Here is a 20120-nt window from a genome sequence, read left to right as displayed (position 1 = left end):
GATAAGTTACAAAAACTCACTTTTGTACATCTATCATCTGTCTAACTTTTATTAGTTTGTTATAAGCATTTGTCATTGCCTTTTATTTTTAACTTGAATAAGATAATGTCGTTTTATTTCCACATTGTTGTGGACGTTTATTCAATGAGCTACTACTACCAATTTTGCCTCAACTTCTCTTTTGCTTTCTAGCTATGGAAAAGTATTAGTCATTGAAATGAAATTTGATCGAGACATTTACTCAATGAATTGTGATCGTATTTCCATAATTGTCTCTTTTGCTTTTTGGCTACCAAAAAGTGCTACTCCTGGGAACCAAATTTAATCATGGACATGCCTTTCATCTTTCATTAATGGGACAAAGTCTATATGTGACGAAATGGCCATTGGGGGGAGGAAAACATGTAAATAAGGTTCGTCTCTCATTGCACAAAAAGCTCCGCCTTTTTTTCTTTGATTTCCATAAAAACCAAATTTTTTTCTATCTTTCCATATCACACTATCGGTTTTCCTTCATATATCCTCTCATTTTGTTGTGCATAAACGAGATTCAAGGAGATGACCACAACCTAATTTCGTTCTAATCAGTGGCTATTGCTAGGATTTTAAACATGAAAAAGGATAGATCAAATGAGATGGCTGGTTGGCAATTATCATTTTTGAATCCACGTTTTACAAATGTCAACATCTTGTTTTATAGAGACTCGAGAGTAAGCAAGCATGTCACATGGGCACACGTTTAGTGTTTCTCAAATAAGATATCATATTTCTTTTCTTTTTTTCTCTAAAAAAACTCATTTCATTAGTCAGATGAGAATGTTATATAGAAATCCCTATAAGGATGCGATAGTTCCATCTTACGTGGGTACCCACTAATGATCGGCAACAGTTCGGTTCGGTTTGAGAGGGTCAAAACCAAACCGTTCAAAAAATTTGAAACCTGAACTAAACTGAACGGAACCACGAAACCGTTAATTTTTTTTCAAACCATTAACCCGTTAAATCCACAGTTTCGTGGTTTGGTTTTGGTTTTCAACTTAGGTCAAAATTTAATTTTTAAAATTTAAAATATTTCATTATTTTAAAGTTTTTAAATTTTAAAGATGTTCATGAAATGTGAGAATAAGGCCTAAAAATGAAAAGCTTGTTTAAAAATAACTTATTATTATTTTTAATTTTTGTAAAAATAAAAAAACCTATTAAACCGTGGTTTCTAACTGTTGAAACCGAAACCGAATTGAACTGAACCAAACCATTTTTACCGTTAAGCCGTGGTTTCCCGGTTCGGTTCAAATTGAACCGTTGTTGATTGTTAATACCCACTGACTCAAGAAGGGAGAGGATCATATTTCTCTCCCCCCATTTATTATTCTTGTGATGACAATCAGAAGAGAGTCTTTCTATACTGTATATATTTTTATCATTAAGGGAAGAGTTAGAGTCTTTTCACAATGTTACAATGAACATTATTCTCGTTTATCCCTTGGAACCTTGAACCACTCGGGGAGCTTTAACTACTACTCCAGTGATCGTGCGCACACACAACACACACACACACACACACACACACACTATTGTGCACGCAGGCATAAATAACACTCTCACCTCCATGTGCCTTGCATGCATGTGTGTGTGCACGCACACACACACTCGTGTGTTCGAGATGTTGGACGAGCACATAAATCACACATTCATGCACGTAGAGAGGGACACACTTGCACACTTGCACACTCACTCATTCAAATGTATGGACAAGCGGGCACATGTGCACACATTCATTGACGTGATCATAAAGCACACGCTTATGCACGTAGACAAACACGAACACACACACACACACACAAACTCACTTGTATAGATAGATATGTATGGATAGGCAGGCACACATGCACACGTTCATAGACCTACACATTAAAAGCACATGTTTCATTTGTGCACGTAGACATGGACACAAAACAAACAAGTGCTCGCTCATAAACACGAACCCGAACCCAAACACGAGCACAAACGCACGCATGAACACGAACACGAACACCGTGTTGGGGTCAACCGTTGTCCGTCCGTCCAGGGGGAGATGGGCGGACACAAGTGCTCCTCTAAATTTGGGCAGCGAGAAGGCCGCCTATAAATCTGGGCCTTTGGCCCCCGCACGCCCCAAATCACGCATGACGTCACCCCCTCTCTATCCGCCCAAGAAACGTTTTTATTAATGGGATATACATCGAATTTCTTTATCCTTTTATTTCTCAAATAGATAAATAAATAAATAAATAGATAAAACTAAATAGATATGTAGATAGGCAAATAAATAAATAAACAAATAAAATTAAAAAAAAAAAACAGATAGATAGATAAATAAATAAATAAATAAATAGATAAATAAATAAATAGATAAATAAATAAATAAATAGATAGATAAATAAATAAATAGATAAATAAATAAATAGATAAATAAATAAATAGATAAATAAATAAATAAATAAATAAATAGATAAATAGATAAATAAATAAATAAATAAATAAATAAATAAATAAATAAATAAATAAATAAATAAATAAATAAATAAATAAACAGATAGATAGATAAATAAATAGATAAATAAATAAATAAATAAATAGATAAATAAATAAATAAATAAATAAATAAATAAATAAATAATTCTGATAAATATGTACACAGCAAAATAAGACTCAGAACACAGAAGACGCTGCAGACAAAGAAACCATCAAGAACGCAGAGAGCCAAGTCGATCGAACTCAGAGAAAGAAAGAACGAAGGAAGGACCAGGTCCGATCGATCCCCCCCTCTCTCACAAGAATCTCGCCATCTCTTTCCTGCTCCCATCCGATCGAGACGGCCTCTCCGCCCGACGCATCTAAAGCGACAAAAAAAGAAATATCAGCGAGAAGGAGGAGGAAAACTGTGGAAGGAATCTCTCTGCCCTGCTGAAGAGGAAGAATCGGAGGAAATCGGCATATAAAAGGAAGCAAGAAACAAGACGTAAGGGAAGAATTCTGCTGCTGAGGAGGAATTTGACAAGGACGAAGTAAAGGAGGTCGAGAAGACGAAGAGAAAAAGGAAATAGAGGAGGAAGACGAAGAAAATAAGGAGAAGAAGAGAAGGACAAATCTTGCTATGGAGAAAGAAGCTGTTCGTCTTGAGGTCTTTCCTGATGGCGTGGCCGTTATTACTATCGATAACCCCCCTGTGAACTCCCTTTCTATTCCAGGTTGGCTGCACGATCTCCAGCCTTTGATATATTTTTTCATTTCGTCTTTTCTATCTTGGATCTTTGATACAATTGATCATTTGAAGGATCTCGATCTTCATATCCTTTGATATTTTTTTGCAACTTTTGGTCTTTGATCGATTAATACATGTCTTGTAATAGGGACAGAACGGTCGTGTTCATTTTTTTGTTCAGATCACTGTCCAAAACTTAGCAGTTAGTCACTGATTGATAGATATGGGTACATTAGTAATACTTGAGCATAGAAATATTGATATAGATAAGAATCAGGAGTTTAGTTGAGAATAGATTAGCCTATATACATAAACGAGAAGGTAAAACCAGGAAGGTTTTTAAGTGCAACGTATAATGAAGCATAGTTAGTTTGAAAAAGATTGATCTTGACATTAATAATGATAAATATGATTGTAGTGATTAAGCTTTGCTAGGCATAGGAAGTTTGAGAATAACAAATATGGAAGCTTCTGAACATGTGATATATATGCAAGTTATAAGGAAAATTTGGTATTTTAGATAATTGCTATCAGAATCAGTGCTCAGAATGTCACATCACTGAAGCCCGTAAAGGATTATATAGCCAAGTGGACCTAGAGAACATGAAAATGAACTTTATGACAATGACTTTTATAACATATGCAAACAATTTGTAAGTAAAGAAAATGGTATTATGGAAAGATCCGGCATTGAAAATTTCCTTTCTATTGTAAGATTAGAGAAGAGCACATTACATAGGCCCGATGCTAGCAAAAGTCAGTAATTTGGTACTTTATGCATACATGGAAATTAATCACGTTGCCAATTTAGAGCATTTTTCTGGCATAAAATTTAAAATTTAAGTATACAGTGAATATTATAGAAAATTGGGAGTGACTCAGTGCAGTAAACAGTTTCTGTGAAGTATTTTCTCTGAAGAATCGAGGGTATGTGAAGCATGCATTGTTTCTGATAAATATTTTTTTGTTAATATATTGGGTTCTTCTTTCATATACTGGCTTTTTTAAAGTAATATATGCTTTGTTTGGGATTCTTTCATGTAAATATGTAATTATGACATATATTGTGCTTAATTCTCAAATTACTTTTTGCCAGTATTCTTGGGTTTGAAACAGAAATATGACGAGGCAATGGGAAGGGATGATGTGAAAGCTATTGTGCTTACAGGTGCAATGATTTGCTAATGTTAACATTCACATACATACAATGGAGGATGTGCCCCCACAATGTGTGGTTCCTTAAGCTGCATAATATATATGCATATGCCTATGCTACATTAGTGAATTGCGACTTTAATGCAGGTGCTAAAGGTGTTTTCTCTGGTGGGTTTGACATTATGACTATGCAAGCAATACAAGCTACTGGTTTGTTCTAATTTGCTAGCTCATCAAGTTGACACTACAAAGTTGTCCAGTGAGAATGAGAGTATTGATCTATGATATTTATTTTTGTTTCAGGTGATTTTTTAAATGTTTCATCTGCATCCCCCAACCTCCAAACAAATCTGATGGAAGGTAGAAGAATATATTTGATCTTCACGAATCCATTTATTTACTGTTTATGCATAGTTCAATATTTATCAGGGTGATTTTTTTGTCGCTTCAATACTTTTTAAGATTCAAGGTACAGCTTCTTGCTTTCTTCTCTGCAGCAATGCAAATCTATACTCACATGAGCACATGAAGAAAATGAGCAAACATTGTTTATCACTAAGGAAGAGATGTGTCAGTTTCATGTAATTAAGTGCATGCATGTACATATAATAAATGTGCAGGTAAGATTCTCTCATATTGAGGCATTTCTTCTTGTGTTTTCAGGGGGTAAAAAACCTTCTGTTGCTGCTATCCAAGGGCTTGCGCTTGGTGGGGGCTTGGAACTGACAATGGTATGTTGAGATAGGATTAAAGAGTGTTGTCAGATTCTTGCATAGAACCAGTGGCTGATGTGGGACTTTTTGTAAATATTACTGAAAGAGATACATACATAATTAAAGCTTGCTTTTATCATAGGATTATATTGAAGTCACCTTGTTTTATTCTAGTGTTGCCATGCTAGGATTGCATCACCAAAGAGTCAACTTGGTCTACCTGAACTTCAATTAGGTGTTATTCCAGGAGGGGGAGGTAAAGTTTATTATGTTTAAGTCGTTGAAACCATCACAAGAGAATTGTAATAGGTCTCAATTTGTTTATCTTGTTATTAGGCACTCAACGCCTGCCCCGACTAGTGGGTTTATCCAAAGCTATAGAGATGATGCTGGTAATTGCGATGGAACTTCATGCTACTACAATTTCTTTGAAGTTTTTCTTGGTGCCAAACTAATTACTTTCTGTACACTTCTAGACTTCAAAACCTATCAGTACTGCAGAAGCTGTGGAGTTGGGGCTTGTAGATGCTGTTGCACCACCTAAAGAGCTTCTTTCTGTAGCTAGACAGTGGGCTTTGGACATTGCTAATTTTCGCAAACCTTGGACAGTTTCACTCTACAGAACAGATAGACTTGAGCCCCTTGCAGAGGCACGTGAAATCTTGAAGTTTGCCAGAGAGCAAACCAAGAAAAGAGCTCCAAATCTACATCATCCATTGGTATGCCTGGATGTAGTAGAGGAGGGAATTGTGTCAGGAGGGTTTGCCGGTCTCGAAAAGGTGTGTTATCTGTTATTTAAAATAAATAGTTGGCAAGTTATGATGCTTTAATATAACCTTTACCTGCCATTGTAAATAATGATTGGTTAGCTATGATAGGGATTCTTAACATGTATATTTCTCACATGGGACTTCAGCAATTGGATACTAATTGCATATAAGCTTTGTTGACAGGAAGGAAAGGCGTTCGTGGAATGTGTTGCTTCAGACACAGCAAAATCTTTGACCCATGTGTTTCTTGCTCAAAGAGCAACTGCAAAAGTAAGAGAGAATCCTCTAGATCATGCATCACCTATGATGGTAAGCTTTTATGGCTGAGATATTGAACTGGTTGATGGCGCAACGTAGGTTCCCGGCATCACAGATTTAGGATTGCGTCCAAGTCCTCCTAAGAAAGTAGGAGTTATAGGTGGTGGTCTCATGGGATCGGGAATAGCCACTGCTTGCATATTGAGTGGTATTGAAGTGGTATTAAAGGAGATCAATGCAGATTTCTTGCAGTCTGGACTTGACAGAGTCAAAGGTATGAATGACCTCATTATATTGAGCTGAAAACTTTTGACTTGAGATAAAAAACCATGCCAAAAGAAATAATGTATAAATCCATGTGCAGCCAACCTTCAGAGCAGGGTGAAAAAGGGAAAAATGACAAAAGAAAAGTTTGAACAGACTTTTGGTCTGATTAAAGGTGCACTGACCTATGATGACTTTAGAAATGTGGACATTGTCATTGAGGTAAGTCTGAACATTATAGAGTATATGAGAACTAACCATCAATAAACATTTCACGGAGAGGCTATATGAGCCCTTGATTCTATATACAGGCTGTTATAGAGAAGTTAGCGTTGAAGCAACAAATCCTTGCTGACCTAGAGAAGGCATGTCCATCAACTTGTGTCCTAGCCACCAATACCTCAACCATCGATCTCAACTTGATTGCTCAGAATCTGAAAGCCAAGGATCGAGTGGCAGGTGCGCACTTCTTCAGGTAATTGTATTGCTTGCTTGAATTGAATCTAGTGCAATTTACCTAAAGGGAGACTTGATGTTTCCATGGATGTTGATGTCATTACTTTGCTTAGTTTGTTATGAACCTAAATTCGTTCTCTTTTATTCTCCTACAGCCCTGCGCATATTATGCCACTGTTTGAGATTATTAGGACAAACAGTACTTCACCGCAAGTGCTAGTTGATCTCTTGGAATTTGGAAAAAGGATTAGAAAAGTTCCTGTTGTAGTTGGCAATTGTCCTGGCTTTGCTGTCAACCGAACTTTCTTCCCGTACACACAAGCGTCACTGCTGTTAGTAGACCTTGGTGTGGATGTTTATCGCATAGATCGTATTATTACTGCATTTGGCATGCCAATGGGCCCTTTCAGGTGAGTTTTAGATTGAGTTGCTCTCAAGTTAAATTCTTTATATGATGATACTTTTCTGTAAATTATTTGCCAATTGTAATGTTATTCTCTGCTTTTCCCCATGGTTGCTACAGGCTGGCAGATCTTGTGGGATTCGAAGTTGGTGTGGCATCTGGCATGACATTCATAGAAGCTTTTCCTGAACGTGTGTACAAGTCGATGCTTTTCCCCTTTCTTATGGAGGACAAGCGTCTTGGTTAGTATCAGCTGTAAATATTAAAGTGCTCAATAGAAATATATTCCATTATCTGAGATTATATGTACCTCAGGTGAGAAGACGAAAAAGGGGTTTTATGTGTATGATGACAAACGTAAAGCCAAACCAGACCCAGATGTACAGAAATATCTTCAAAAGTCCAGGGCGCTATCTGATATTATGCCAAACAAGAAGGTAGTGACAATATTCTCTTGTAGGAATATCATGTTACTAAGCTAAGTAGCCTAAATGTAGTGCTGACTTTGTATTCATTTCTTATCGCAGCCAGTTGTTCTTTCTGATGAAGAGATCGTCGAGATGATATTCTTTCCTGTTGTCAACGAGGCATGCCGTGTCCTCGAGGAAGGAGTAGTATCCAAGGCATCTGACTTGGATATCGCCTCTGTTATGGGAATGGGATTCCCACCATACAGGTAATACTTTCAAATGTATTTTTACTTGGATCTTTGGCTTGGACATGATTCTCTTTGGCTGGATATTACGCCTACTTGTCTTGCTGGATCAATAGAGATGCTATATATGGTCGTTGGATCTTCTGAACATGATTATATATGACTGGATATTTTGAGCATGGTTATACATATCGCTGACAAATGTCTTCTCTTTACAGGGGTGGTATTGTATTTTGGGGAGATTTGGTGGGTGCGAAACATGTTGCTTCCAGATTGAATAGTTTATCACAATCTTATGGCAATTTCTTTAAGCCATGTGCATGGTTACAGCATTGTGCTGCAAGAGGCTTGAAGCTGTCATCTCCTGTTCAGAATGGAGCCAAGGCTAGGTTATGAGGTCTCTAGATATGCAGTCTGCAATAATATTAGGAATGCCTTAAAAAGGATCTTTGATCATATCAGGCTGTTATTGGCTATAATATATCATAAATACCATTAAATGATAGGGTGGAACAATAAACAATATGTCTGGACTCCAAATATAATGAAATGGTTCTTTTTTCGCCAAAAGGGCAAAAGATGGAAATATAAGACATGAGGTTCTCAAAGTTTTTCTTTACACAGTTGCGAATGAATCCAATCTATCGTTACAGATGAATTCAATTTCAGTTTTCTATGATGCTATCCCCAACTATTTTCCAAGTTTTCTAGTATTAGTATTGACAAGTTGATTTTCCTTTAGCTTTTGTTTCTGAGTCCCACCATATTACAAGGCAATGATATACTGTTTATGCACTTTATATATTTAGATGAAAGTATTTCTGTATTTGTTTTGAATTTTTATTGTTTAACTCTATGCGAAGTTTTGTTAAGTTCTCAAAGATAGAGCTATAGTTATTTGGTACTTGGTGTGGTATGAATTTTATCTGTGCATACACTATCTAATCGCTGTGCCAAATTTTAGTTGTCCTTGATTGGCTGATTTTAATGTAACAGATATTGGTATTTGTGAAAATTTTGGGATAGTGAATTTCCAGTTTCCAGTTTCTAATTTGTGTATGTAAAATGGTTAGACTTGAATGTAATTTTCTCAGGTTTTGAAATGAAAGTACATGTCTAATTTTCTCGAAAGATACGTATGCATGCAAAGTAGTATTTCTGTGGGAAGAGTGTGGATGTAAACAGAATTTTCTAGGCTTCGCTAGGGATCACTCAAAATTTTCAATAGTCATTATGTGATTCATGGTTTTAATATTGACATTTGTCAACTACTTTGACACTAGAACTATTTGCGCAAGTAGTTTGCATGTTTTAATTCTTAAATGAGAGTTGGAGTTAACAAGGAAAATGTGCTTCTCTTCTAAGCAATGCCGTTTGGTAAGTCTTGTGATAAAGCACATTTGTTGGTGGAAGATTTGTGACAGATGGGTTGTTGGCTCCCATTATTTTACTCATTAAAAAAGGGTTGATGAACTTGTATATGTTGATGTCTTGCCTTTTAAAGCTTGGAGTATAAAGTTGATTTCATTAAAATAGATCCACAAGGACCATTGTCTCCTACTTGATGTTCGCACCTTTTACCGTTGCATTTATATATGCTGTAAAGGTAAGAACATTTGAAATAATCATTGCGCAGCACGTAGACAACACAAAACTTGATCAAAATAATGTTGTGAAGGAGGGGAAGGCTACTCATGATTGATAGTAGTTTCATTTAGCTCAATGATATGCCCTAAAGGACCTTCCAAAGAAATGTATGATCTAATAGATGGATGTCTTAATAATGAAACTCATGATTCATTTCATTTACTAGTCTTTGGCAGAGAATGATAATACGTCATGGTCATGATCATCTCTCTCCTTTCATTGATTTGTATATGATGAAAGGATATGCTTCTCCTTTTACCTACAATCCATTATTCATTGCAATGAAAACCATGTTGTGTAAGTTTTTACTTCATGCATATTGAGAAGGTTCTTGAGTGTCCACACAGGCAACATTCATTATTGTTGATCCTACCCCTTTGATAATCAAAGATTCCATATCAACCAAGTGTTTGTTTGTGACCGCATTCTACAATAATAAAGAACACACTCCCCTTTTTCATGGCAATAATGAATAGAGTACTAGAGCATACTAGTGCTCATGAATGTGCTTCCAATGTAAGACCATGGACCTTCCCAATATGTACATGTGTACGTATATATTTGTCAATATCCATGGTCAAATATGGACTAGTCCATATGCATGTATTACGTGATTTGTCGACCATAAAATATCATGCCTTACATGTGCGATATATGTTGTATGTGTGGCGAGCAAGTATATTTGAGAAAAGATTGCTTGCATTTACTATCAGCTTTATTGCTAATTGAGGAGTTCAAGACGGAGGCATAGAGCTAGAAATAGAGCCAAAGCCAAGTCCATGATGCTTGACACACGACATGCAAAACTAGCAAACAACGTGGACGATAGATATATGTATAAAGATGCGATAATTGTTGAGAGTCATGGGGATGGAGATTAGGGCTCAGAGCCGGGAGCGTAGAACCACCGAACGCTAGAAGAGACGAGAAGCAATAGCCGAAGCGCGCGCATGGATGGAGCTCGAGTAAGGGCCGGAAAACCTAGAGCAAGAGGCGAGAGGCTCGGAGTCTAGGTAGCGATAGAAAGATGAGGCGAAGAGGCGGAAGCCAGGTTCCGACACCGACACCACAAAATGAAGGATATATGTGGAAGCATGAACCAACGAAGAGGTTGGAGAGACAAGAGATGAGAGGCACAAGATGGGCGGGCGAAATTGCCGGGGTGTCCATCCGAGCTATGGGCAGGGTCCGAGACCCCCCCCCCAACTTACACACACACACACACACACACACACACACACACACACACACTTATAAAAGTTATTTACTCAGAGAGAGTTTCTTTTCTCAAAAAGCAAAATTTATAAGGTAACGTATGAATGCATTCATCATCATCTTAAAATTTCATCCCCACATATCTCCATCTCCATCTCCATCTCCATCTCCATCTCCATTTTTTTGCAGTGAAATAGCCCCCCCACCTATCCATCCGTAAACGATGAAACGAAGACGACCCATTTCCCCTTCTGCCCCGCATTAGGGTTTCACCCCCCTCCCCTCTTCCCGATCTTCTTCTTCTTCTTCTGATTGATGGTCGATTCTGCCTCGCCCATTCCCCTTTCTATGGCTGCACAGGCTGTGAAAAATTATGCCCCCTCTTCTCCGAAACCCAATGCCTCCCCAATTTCTTGCTCCATCTGCTTCGAGCCCGTTTCTGAGGATGCAGGGGACCGATCGATTGCTAAGCTAAAATGTGGTCACTCTTTCCATCTAGGTAAGCCCTCCGTTTGTCTTTTCTTTTTTATGGCAGGGAAATTCGTTTGATTTCTCCATATTTTGTTGCCGTTAAATGATTTTCTTTCACCTTGTACTAAAATTGATGTGTGTCAATCTGAAATTATGCTCCGCTATCTGGTAGTTTTTTTTTTATCTCTGGAAGAAGATCAAGGTTACTCTGGCATTGAGTAGTTCATAACACTAGGGAAAATGGAATAATCACTTTCTCATTTAGGTAGATTTTAATGTTAGGCAAATGAAATTGTTTTCTTCATTTAGGCGATTCTGATCTCAGGGAAAATGGTTTTTTGGGAGAGTTTCATCTCAGGGGAAATGTGAAATCATTGCCATATTTAGTAGATTATGATCTCAGACATAGTCGCACATTTTTATTATTTCTTCCTCATCTCATTCACTGGATTTTGAAATGAAATTTGTTTTTCTCATTTGTAGATTTTATATGGAAATATTTCCTCAGCTGGTAGATTTTTTATATCAACAAAAATGAGAATTGTTTACTCGTAGTCTTAATAGATTTCGTAATTTTTTAATATCAAGAAAGTAGTAGATTTTTTATATCAACAAAAATGAACATTGTTTGCTTGTCGTCTCAATAGATTCACTAGTTTTTTAATATCAAGAAAAAGTGAAAAAATTCTATTATTTAATAGATTCTAATTCTTGTATTATTAGTTATCCAAAATGAATATTCATTAGTATATGGGATGCTAAATGAATAGTTCCACTTAGAGCTTTTCAAGTTATGTGCAAAATATGTCTTATAAATAGAGGTTGGGTGTCAGCATTCAAACTGGGCTACGTATTTTAGATAGTTGAAGGGAAAGATGTACTATCATTTTATACAAACGAATTTGAGAGTGTAGCTATGGCTTAACCCAAGTTGTATTCCGTTTTTTCTTTGTCATACATTCATGGTTATAATGAATGTTCCAATTCTTGCTTTATTAGTTAGGCAAAATGAATGTTCATTAGTATAGGTAGGGATGGTAAATGAATACTTTCCATGAGAGGCTTTCAATTCATGTGAAAAATATGGTTTATGAATTAGAGATTGGGTTTTACTATAGAAACAGTAGACATTTTTCAGATAGGTTAATGGAAAGATGTGCGATCTTTTTATACAAGTTAATTTGAAAGCTTAGCTATGGTTTACTGTCAGTTGCATTCTATTTTTTGCTTTGCTATACACTCATGATTACTGTAGTGCCAGCTTAGACTTTCTGTTGATTGTTGGCATATAAATTCATGTTATAAATTGATTTGTTCTTGCTGATAGTTGGAGTAAGAGTTGACTGGGATTGCCCATAGATCCCCTATTCAGATATTAAATGGAACACTGCACGCGAATTCAGTAGCATGGTGAGGAAATCTGATAAACCCTGGTGAATGCTCTATGGGAATACAGGGTGAAGTTTTACCAACTAGTGCAAAGTCTACTCCTTGTTATTGAAGATTTTCAGCAAGGTTAGTAAAAATAGAAGGTGAAGAATATAATGAAGAAAGATGAAAGAGAAGAAGGAAAAGAAGAGTAGGAGACAAGAGAAGAAGAAGAGGAACGAAATTTTTTACATGGTTGATTAACCTTGTTTTGAGATGTTTAGTTAGTCCCTATATGGATAAAGGGATCTCGTGGGCCTTTGGGGAAATACAGAACGACTCAGGGATAATTTTGGAGTTTTTCCTTATGCATACATACATATATATGGAGGGTTTTGTCCCATGTTTTTCTTGAGTTAAATTCTGGTTTTTGTCCAAGCAGCAGTCTGTAATTGTGATGTCTGTATTTTATGTGTGAAAATGCTTGATTAGTTTCCTCTCTAATCAATGAGGTTGGCCATTTTCTTGATTTGTGCAAACATTTTGATTTCAATGTTTTAGTGCTGTAATATTTCTTGTTTCATGGTTAACATATTTGTGTTCAACTTCAGACTGCATTGGATCTGCATTCAATGCAAAAGGCAGGATGCAATGCCCAAACTGTCGGCATGTGGAGCAAGGACAGTGGCTATATGCAAGTGGCTGCTTTTTACCTGAGGATTTTGTTGAGGATCTCACCATTGATGAGGATGCGACGTATATCGGAGCTACTAACCTGGTAGGATTAAAGCTAAAGTAAAGTTGATTTTACATTTCAATTTCTGCATTTGTTTTCTCTTGAATCTGAATCTGAGATGAGACACACTTGAATCTGAAACTTTTGATGTTTAATGCTCATTTAAAAATGTGTATGGATTCTTTCCTAAATATCTCTTCTTTAATTAATTTTTAAAATAAACTCATCTAAAAGAGTTTTTTCCTTTGTACCCCAATGAAAATGTAAGTCTCATATTCTTTGGATTTTCTTACAGCAATTTTCACATACACCATGGTGTCCTCATCAAGGATCTTACTTTTCATTTATCTTCGAGTAAGCATCCATTTCCAGTATTCTATTTAGTTTCTTTTCCCATGGGAAATTAAAAAAAATGGAATAATGATCAATCCATTTTCCTCTAAATTTATCTGCAGAGGATCCGACAATCCTAGTCATAGCTGTAAGTATACTGTATGACCCTAGATCAATATTCTCCGTCTTCTCTATCTTTTTTTCTTGTGTATGCAAATCCCTAATCTTATTCTCTTTCTTTTGATCATGACAACAGATATTGAGCCAATGGTGAACATGAGAGTGGGATCACGAATATCAGCTGTAGGAGCACCAATCTGCCCTTATCTTGCTGCTCAAGGTCTGTCTATAGGGGTGCCATCACCTCAAGTAGAGGGTTCACATGTTGGCCATCATCATTCAAGTAGATTTTCAAGACGTCGAGCTGGGGTTTATCATTCAACCTCACAGAGAAATTTTGGGTCAAGTCAAACTTCAGCAACTTCTAGTAGTATGCCAATGCCACATGAAGGAATTTCACGGAGTATTAGTACTAATAGTTTTTCACGGTCCAATAGCAACCTACAACATAGTCTTGGATTCTTAGTGCCGAATCCACAATCTCTTCACGCTGGGTAAGTGTTTACATTCAAGAAATAATATCCTTCAAAGAGTTCATGTGCTAGTGAATTAGGATTTTTATGTCCATATACTCCCGAATGTGCTTATCATGTGGGCCTTAGTATCATACTTCCATAATAAGGGATTGGACATCCACCATATGAACGGAGCCTTAATTATAAGGAGATTAAGGAGTCCTATAAAATTAACTCCGAGTGATCATTTGTGTGTGTCTTAATATAAAAGGCCCAAGAGATTGGATGTCCAATGTGTGAATACATCGTTAATTAGAGATTGAACCGTTAGTGAAAGATTTGATGTGGTCCCTGTCATAATTTTTGTGCAGGTTGATGGCATGTCAAGGTTTTACAGACTTTTTGTAGTCAAGGGCTTAGTGTGATTATCCTGTAGTTAGGGATTGGACATCTGGCATATGAATGGAGCCTTAGTTATAGGTAGGTTAAGGAGTCCTATATAAACAACCCAGAGTTGTTGTTTGTGTCTGGATTAATATGAAGTGTCCATGTTAGGAGACTGGATTTCCAATGCGTGAATGTACAGTTAGTTGATTAGAGGTTGGACCTTTAGTTAAAGATTGGTGTGGTCTCTGTTCTGTTTTATCTGTAGGTTTTACAGATTTGTCAATGTGAAACATTTTGTTTCTAATACCAGGGTGAATCAAGTATCAAACCGGAGTAATGGAGGTCTGATGTTTGGCCAGTTGTCAATACATGTGCATAATGCTTATCCCATGAGTACAGCTCCAAACAGTAGTTACATTGGAAATGGGTGGATAGGGCAGAATGAGATGAATATAGCTTCTCGTAGAAGCCATCAAGTTCCTTCCACAAATGGAGCTTGGACGAACGAACGGGTTCATTCCTTCAGTCCCATTGTTGGTTCAGCACAAATGTCAAATCCAGTTGTACCTAATGGGATATATGCTTCTCATCCTTCTTCAAGTCAGTGGTGGGGCTGGATTCCACATGCAAATCAAAGAGTTATTGCTACTGGAATGCCAAATGCTTACCAAGCTGAAAGGCAGAATTTCAATGCTGCTTTGTTTCCAAGGCCAAGACCTGACTCCAGCAATCGGATTTACTGAACCCCATTGTGAAGGTCACATACACGTGGGCTTTTCTAAGTTCGCTTGAGGTACTGCATATAACTCACTGGAATTATATTGAAAATAATGCCCTTATTGGCTTGTGAGTGGTTAATAGGGCAACACCAATGAAAGCCATGCAAGCTCAGCAAGCTACAAGGTAGCAAAACCTAGGTTATTCTGTGGATTATAACATTTTCAGCATATTGTTCAAAGGATGGTATTTTGGATAATACTGTAAAGTTTCCTAGGGTGAGCTCTGGTAAGAATTAAATTTATTCTATGGATGCATATGTTGAATGCTTGTTGAGATCCTCTCTTCATGGGCTGTGTAAATAAAGTTCCAGACTCATTGATGATGTGGAAGCATTGTTTCATAATTGGTGTACAATCTAAGCGGGCCGAATAATTTCTTTTATATCTGTGTGTATGCATTTGATTGTTTCCCCTAATAATACACATTGTCGAAACATATTATCTGTTTATTGCTAAAGTTTTTATATTGATAAGTTGTGTTTCAAAATACTTCTAAAGCATCTAGGAAGTTCTCAAAATATTGTGATGATTAGATTTTAGCATGATCCATTTTCAGCTTCGTTTTAGTTTTCAACAGCTGAACCTTGAGAGTGCATTTTTGACACTGCAATCAGATGTAGACTGTGGCCTTCATCTCTAGAACAAACCAAAGATTTGCACCTAGCAATTGTTCATCTTGAAGCCAAAAAGTGAATCACATTTCTGATATCAGATGCAATTTATTAGCATGAGCATGGCTGACTGTCATTCAGGTGGTAGTCTTTGTGGGCATATGTTCTTGCCTAGCCATGGCAAATCCAAGTTTATAAGTTCTTTTGCTTTGCAGTCAATATCTTGCTACATGTATTTTCTTTGATTTGCAAAATTAACTGGCATAAAGGCATCTGCGTAAAAATCTATAATCTATGCACATGTTTGATACATACCTAGAGTACAAAATGATAGAATGCACTTAATATGTGAGCTCATCTTTGTTGCAAAATGCATATAAAACAAAGGGTAAGTTTTCTATGATAAACATAGTTACAAGCATTGCAATCCATTCTTTTTCAAAGTTGTGGATCCATGTATTCTTCACGTAAAAAGAAAGAGGGTTTGTCCAACAATTGTATCAAAATAACATCCCACAGTAAAATGCAATGAACTATGGACTCTCCATTGAGCTTATATGAACACTTGCTTCTACAACAAATGCCTTCCCCAATATGGCATGTATGCCTTTTTTTATCAAGGTTCTATGCACCCTTTAAGATTGTATCCTTCCACGTTGACTGATTTCTTCTTAGCCCTAAAAAGAAAGAAACCCATATTTGTACAAAGTTATAATTTCTCTGATATCTTCCCAAATGCACGTGCAAGCCTTCCGAGCACATGCACGAGGCTACCTGTATGTTCTTTGTGTTGTGCTCTGTGAAGATGACAGCCATATTTGTACAAAGTTATAACTTCTCTGATATCTTCCCAAATGCATGTGCAAGCCTTCTGAGCACATGCATGAGGTTATCTGTATGTTCTTTGTGTTGTGCTCTGTCAAGATGACAGTTCAGGTTCTGAGAATTGATATGAGAGGTGAGAATTTGGCTGTTACTTTCCAACAATGTACACAGTTCTTTGCTGAATATATCAATTTCCTCATCAGGTAGCCGTTTTCTTTTCTTCCTACCTGGCAATATGTCAGTTTCTTCTTCAAAACATTCCTTGCATCCTTCCATTGGGAATCTTTCCCCAAAAAGTTTGTCCTCAAAATGAGCTGCACAAGCAATGCAGAAACTGAAAAAATGAAAAACCTGATTCTAGGACGGAACATCTGAAATTCTGAAATGAGACCTAAAACAAGCTAATAAAATAACAACTTTGGGTGTGATGAGTTCTTGTCTCCCTGTTCTTTTACTTTTGAGACAATTGAGTACATTTACTTTTTTTTGAGAATTTCTTAGTGTTCGAAGATGTAGACAGTCAGTAGAATATGTGATAATATTTTAAATACACTTGTGCATGCATACTATAAATACCAATCGTGGGGTTTGTCAAGCCATTTATGCTTCAAGGACAAGTATCAAAGTCCAGGTTCAAAATCAAATCCTCGTCTTCTAACTCCAAATTGATTGCATCCATATCTTTAGAGTCTGGTCAAACTTTCAAAAACTCCTCTAAACAATATGCCACTAAATGCAAGTACTTGAATTTAGGCATATGGAAAGTCGGAATATACCATTCTCTCAGTAATCTGCTAGTTTTATATATGGATATTCACATTCATGAAAGCACTTTGAATTACTTTGAATTCTGTTTGACTCAATTGTATAAACCAGGAAATCATGCACATGCATATAATTTAAACTCTTCATCAGGACTATGTTCACTCTCATTGGTGTTATGATACGATCCAAAAAGCAATCACACTAATTCTAAGTGACAATCTAGCTTAGGAACCAAGGATCATCTGCTACCACCTTAGCTTCTACATTCATCAATTGAAGGTCTGCAACACCACATCGAAAGACATTCCACCATTGCTTCTGAAAAGAAAGGTAAGTATTTTGATTGGACAGAGCCTAATAGAATAGTGCAAAACAATTGTTAGCATAAACTATTGTTAGCCGGTCGGCTAGCTGAACTGTAAAGGTCGACGAGAGGAGTCGGAGTCGGACGAATGTGAAAAGATAGCAGTTGATATTATATTTTTGCCAAGTAGAAAATAGAATAGTTAAAAATAGGACAGTTAGTGTTATTGTAGGTTCTTGCTGAACATGCAAGTGTACTATCTTGAAAGAGTCTCTCAGGACGCCTATAAAAAGGGATCGAGAGCATTGTATTAATATCGGTCTGTTTTGATTAGTAATATAATTTTGGTAGAGTATATACTGTGTCATATGTTTTGTTTCTCTGCTACGCAGTTTATATCTATCATTATCAGTCGATCAAGTTCGTATTTCATACTTGTATTAAGGAAGTCTATGTAATTAATATCTGTGTAATGTTATGAGTAAGCAATTCTCGTAGTTGACAAACATTCATCTCCTACCACAATCTTTGATAGGACGACTTGGTGATTAAGTTGTTCGATCCATTGTGTCAGTCGACAGAGAAAACAACTATTGACAATCTAACTTAGGAATCAAGGATCCCCTGCTACCAGCTTAGATTCTACATTTGTTGATTGGTGTTAGCAATAGATGTTGGCTCCTGATTGGACTGAGCCTAACTAGAATTGTGGGAAACAATCGTGTATCCATATGCACATTAATAAAACCCATACCTGTATAATCCTAACAAATAGACCGAGCACAACAAATAAATAGATTTTCAATGTCCTTTCTTTCCCTTCAAACTATTTTTTTATGAAGTATCTCCATCAAATTTAAATTTGAAAAAATGGCTTTCCAAACTAGGCTTCTCAAAACCTTACACCATAATGCTAACAAAATGTCCTGCCTCCTTCCTTTCCACACTATTTTTTAAAAGATATATAGTTATTCTAAGCTTTCAAATTGCCTTCCACATTAAAATATTTAATTTCTTAGAAAAACAAAGCATAAAGCCAGATACCTTGGGATGAAGCAAAGCTTTGAATAACTGGTGAACCATTGGCATCTTTCTCGCCATTAATATTACAACTACCGGAAAGGTTGCCATTCACATTAATTAACGTAGTGCGATCATCGTCTGAAAAGATTCCATCTTGAACAACATTCCGACCACTATCAAATATCATTTCTGGACCCGGAAAAAACCGATGATTACCAATATTAACACCAATTCCAAGCGACTTATCAAGAGAATAAAAAACTTCATGATCAAAACACCCTGGAAGCTTATTCTCTTTCCTAACATCATTACTCAAGATCCAAAACGATTGCTTATCTCTTAATGATTGCCAATCACGGATTCTCTTATAATCGGCTGAGAGATTACACCATCTTTTTCGGCATTGGGCAGCCGATCGGACGGCACCCATCTGTCCACAATAGTCTGAAACTGAAAGCCACTTCGAATCACTATTCATTCGCATTGCTGTTTCAATGCCCTTTTGTCTTTCTTCTTTGGCCCTCAACCATTTTTCTTCTTCGATTCGCTTGGCTTCGATGAGGATTAAGGTTTCGTTGCGGGACCAGCGTGGGTATCTTCCTCCTACTCTGCTGCCAATGCTATTGCTATGATTTCCTCTTGTTTTTTCTTCAGGCAATAAAGGATAGCAACAGGGTACCCTGGATGCTTCTTCTTCTTCTTCTTCTAGACTCATGAGATGTATATCTTCACCTGTTATCAGCCCCATATGCAGAGCTGCCAGCATCAGGGCTGCACCAAACGATCAAATTCAACGCAAAATGCAGCCCAATTCCATATATTTCAATACAACTGAGATTCAGAAGAGCATAATCGGAGTTGCTAATGCATGATCTCTTTGTCTGTCTCTCTCTCTCTGTCTTGTAGGAGGTTACAACAATTTTGCAACTTATTTCATAACCCTAAACAAATACCTTAAGATGGGTTTTGCAAATTTACCCAAATACCCCTCTCACCTTTCAAACATTGCAACCATATATATCATTGCATAATATACATAGCATGGAGGGAGGGCATCCTTTGTAATTGTTGAAATCTGATAGATATTCTAGTCATATTATAATTGACATAATGCATACCCCCGAACCGAAGAAAGAAACATACCTTTAAGAACCGGAAGCCAC

The 20120-nt window shown here is 36.8% G+C and overlaps 3 protein-coding genes across 3 annotated transcripts; 2 read left to right on the top strand and 1 right to left on the bottom strand.

The window, feature by feature from the left end:
- The first annotated feature begins 2757 nt into the window (after nt 1-2757).
- On the top strand, nt 2758-8659 carry LOC147860636 (glyoxysomal fatty acid beta-oxidation multifunctional protein MFP-a-like). The gene is made up of 17 exons (XM_087324361.1): nt 2758-3230; nt 4341-4412; nt 4547-4609; nt 4703-4759; nt 5063-5130; nt 5287-5368; nt 5449-5504; nt 5589-5891; nt 6066-6152; nt 6240-6414; nt 6505-6626; nt 6716-6879; nt 7016-7270; nt 7384-7505; nt 7579-7700; nt 7791-7939; nt 8137-8659. Exons 1-17 carry the CDS (start codon nt 3137-3139, stop codon nt 8312-8314), a joined length of 2169 nt encoding a protein of 722 aa, XP_087180487.1. The 5' UTR covers nt 2758-3136; the 3' UTR covers nt 8315-8659.
- A 2255-nt stretch (nt 8660-10914) lies between these two features.
- On the top strand, nt 10915-15811 carry LOC147860635 (uncharacterized). The gene is made up of 6 exons (XM_087324812.1): nt 10915-11279; nt 13231-13397; nt 13651-13709; nt 13811-13836; nt 13945-14302; nt 14961-15811. The coding sequence occupies exons 1-6, from the start codon at nt 11096-11098 to the stop codon at nt 15391-15393; spliced, it is 1227 nt and encodes a 408-aa protein (XP_087180938.1). The 5' UTR covers nt 10915-11095; the 3' UTR covers nt 15394-15811.
- A 675-nt stretch (nt 15812-16486) lies between these two features.
- On the bottom strand, nt 16487-19893 carry LOC147860634 (trihelix transcription factor ASR3-like). The gene is made up of 2 exons (XM_087325197.1): nt 18979-19893; nt 16487-17179 (listed from the first exon to the last, which is right to left on the bottom strand). Exons 1-2 carry the CDS (start codon nt 19721-19723, stop codon nt 16869-16871), a joined length of 1056 nt encoding a protein of 351 aa, XP_087181323.1. The 5' UTR covers nt 19724-19893; the 3' UTR covers nt 16487-16868.
- Nucleotides 19894-20120: the final 227 nt, after the last annotated feature.

This window comes from Azolla caroliniana, unplaced genomic scaffold (assembly GCF_043228905.1).
Source record: "Azolla caroliniana isolate FFs.n. ecotype wild unplaced genomic scaffold, voAzoCaro1.0.p SCAF_9, whole genome shotgun sequence".
Taxonomy (NCBI): domain Eukaryota; kingdom Viridiplantae; phylum Streptophyta; class Polypodiopsida; order Salviniales; family Salviniaceae; genus Azolla; species Azolla caroliniana.
This window is presented reverse-complemented; position numbering and strand designations above follow the sequence as displayed.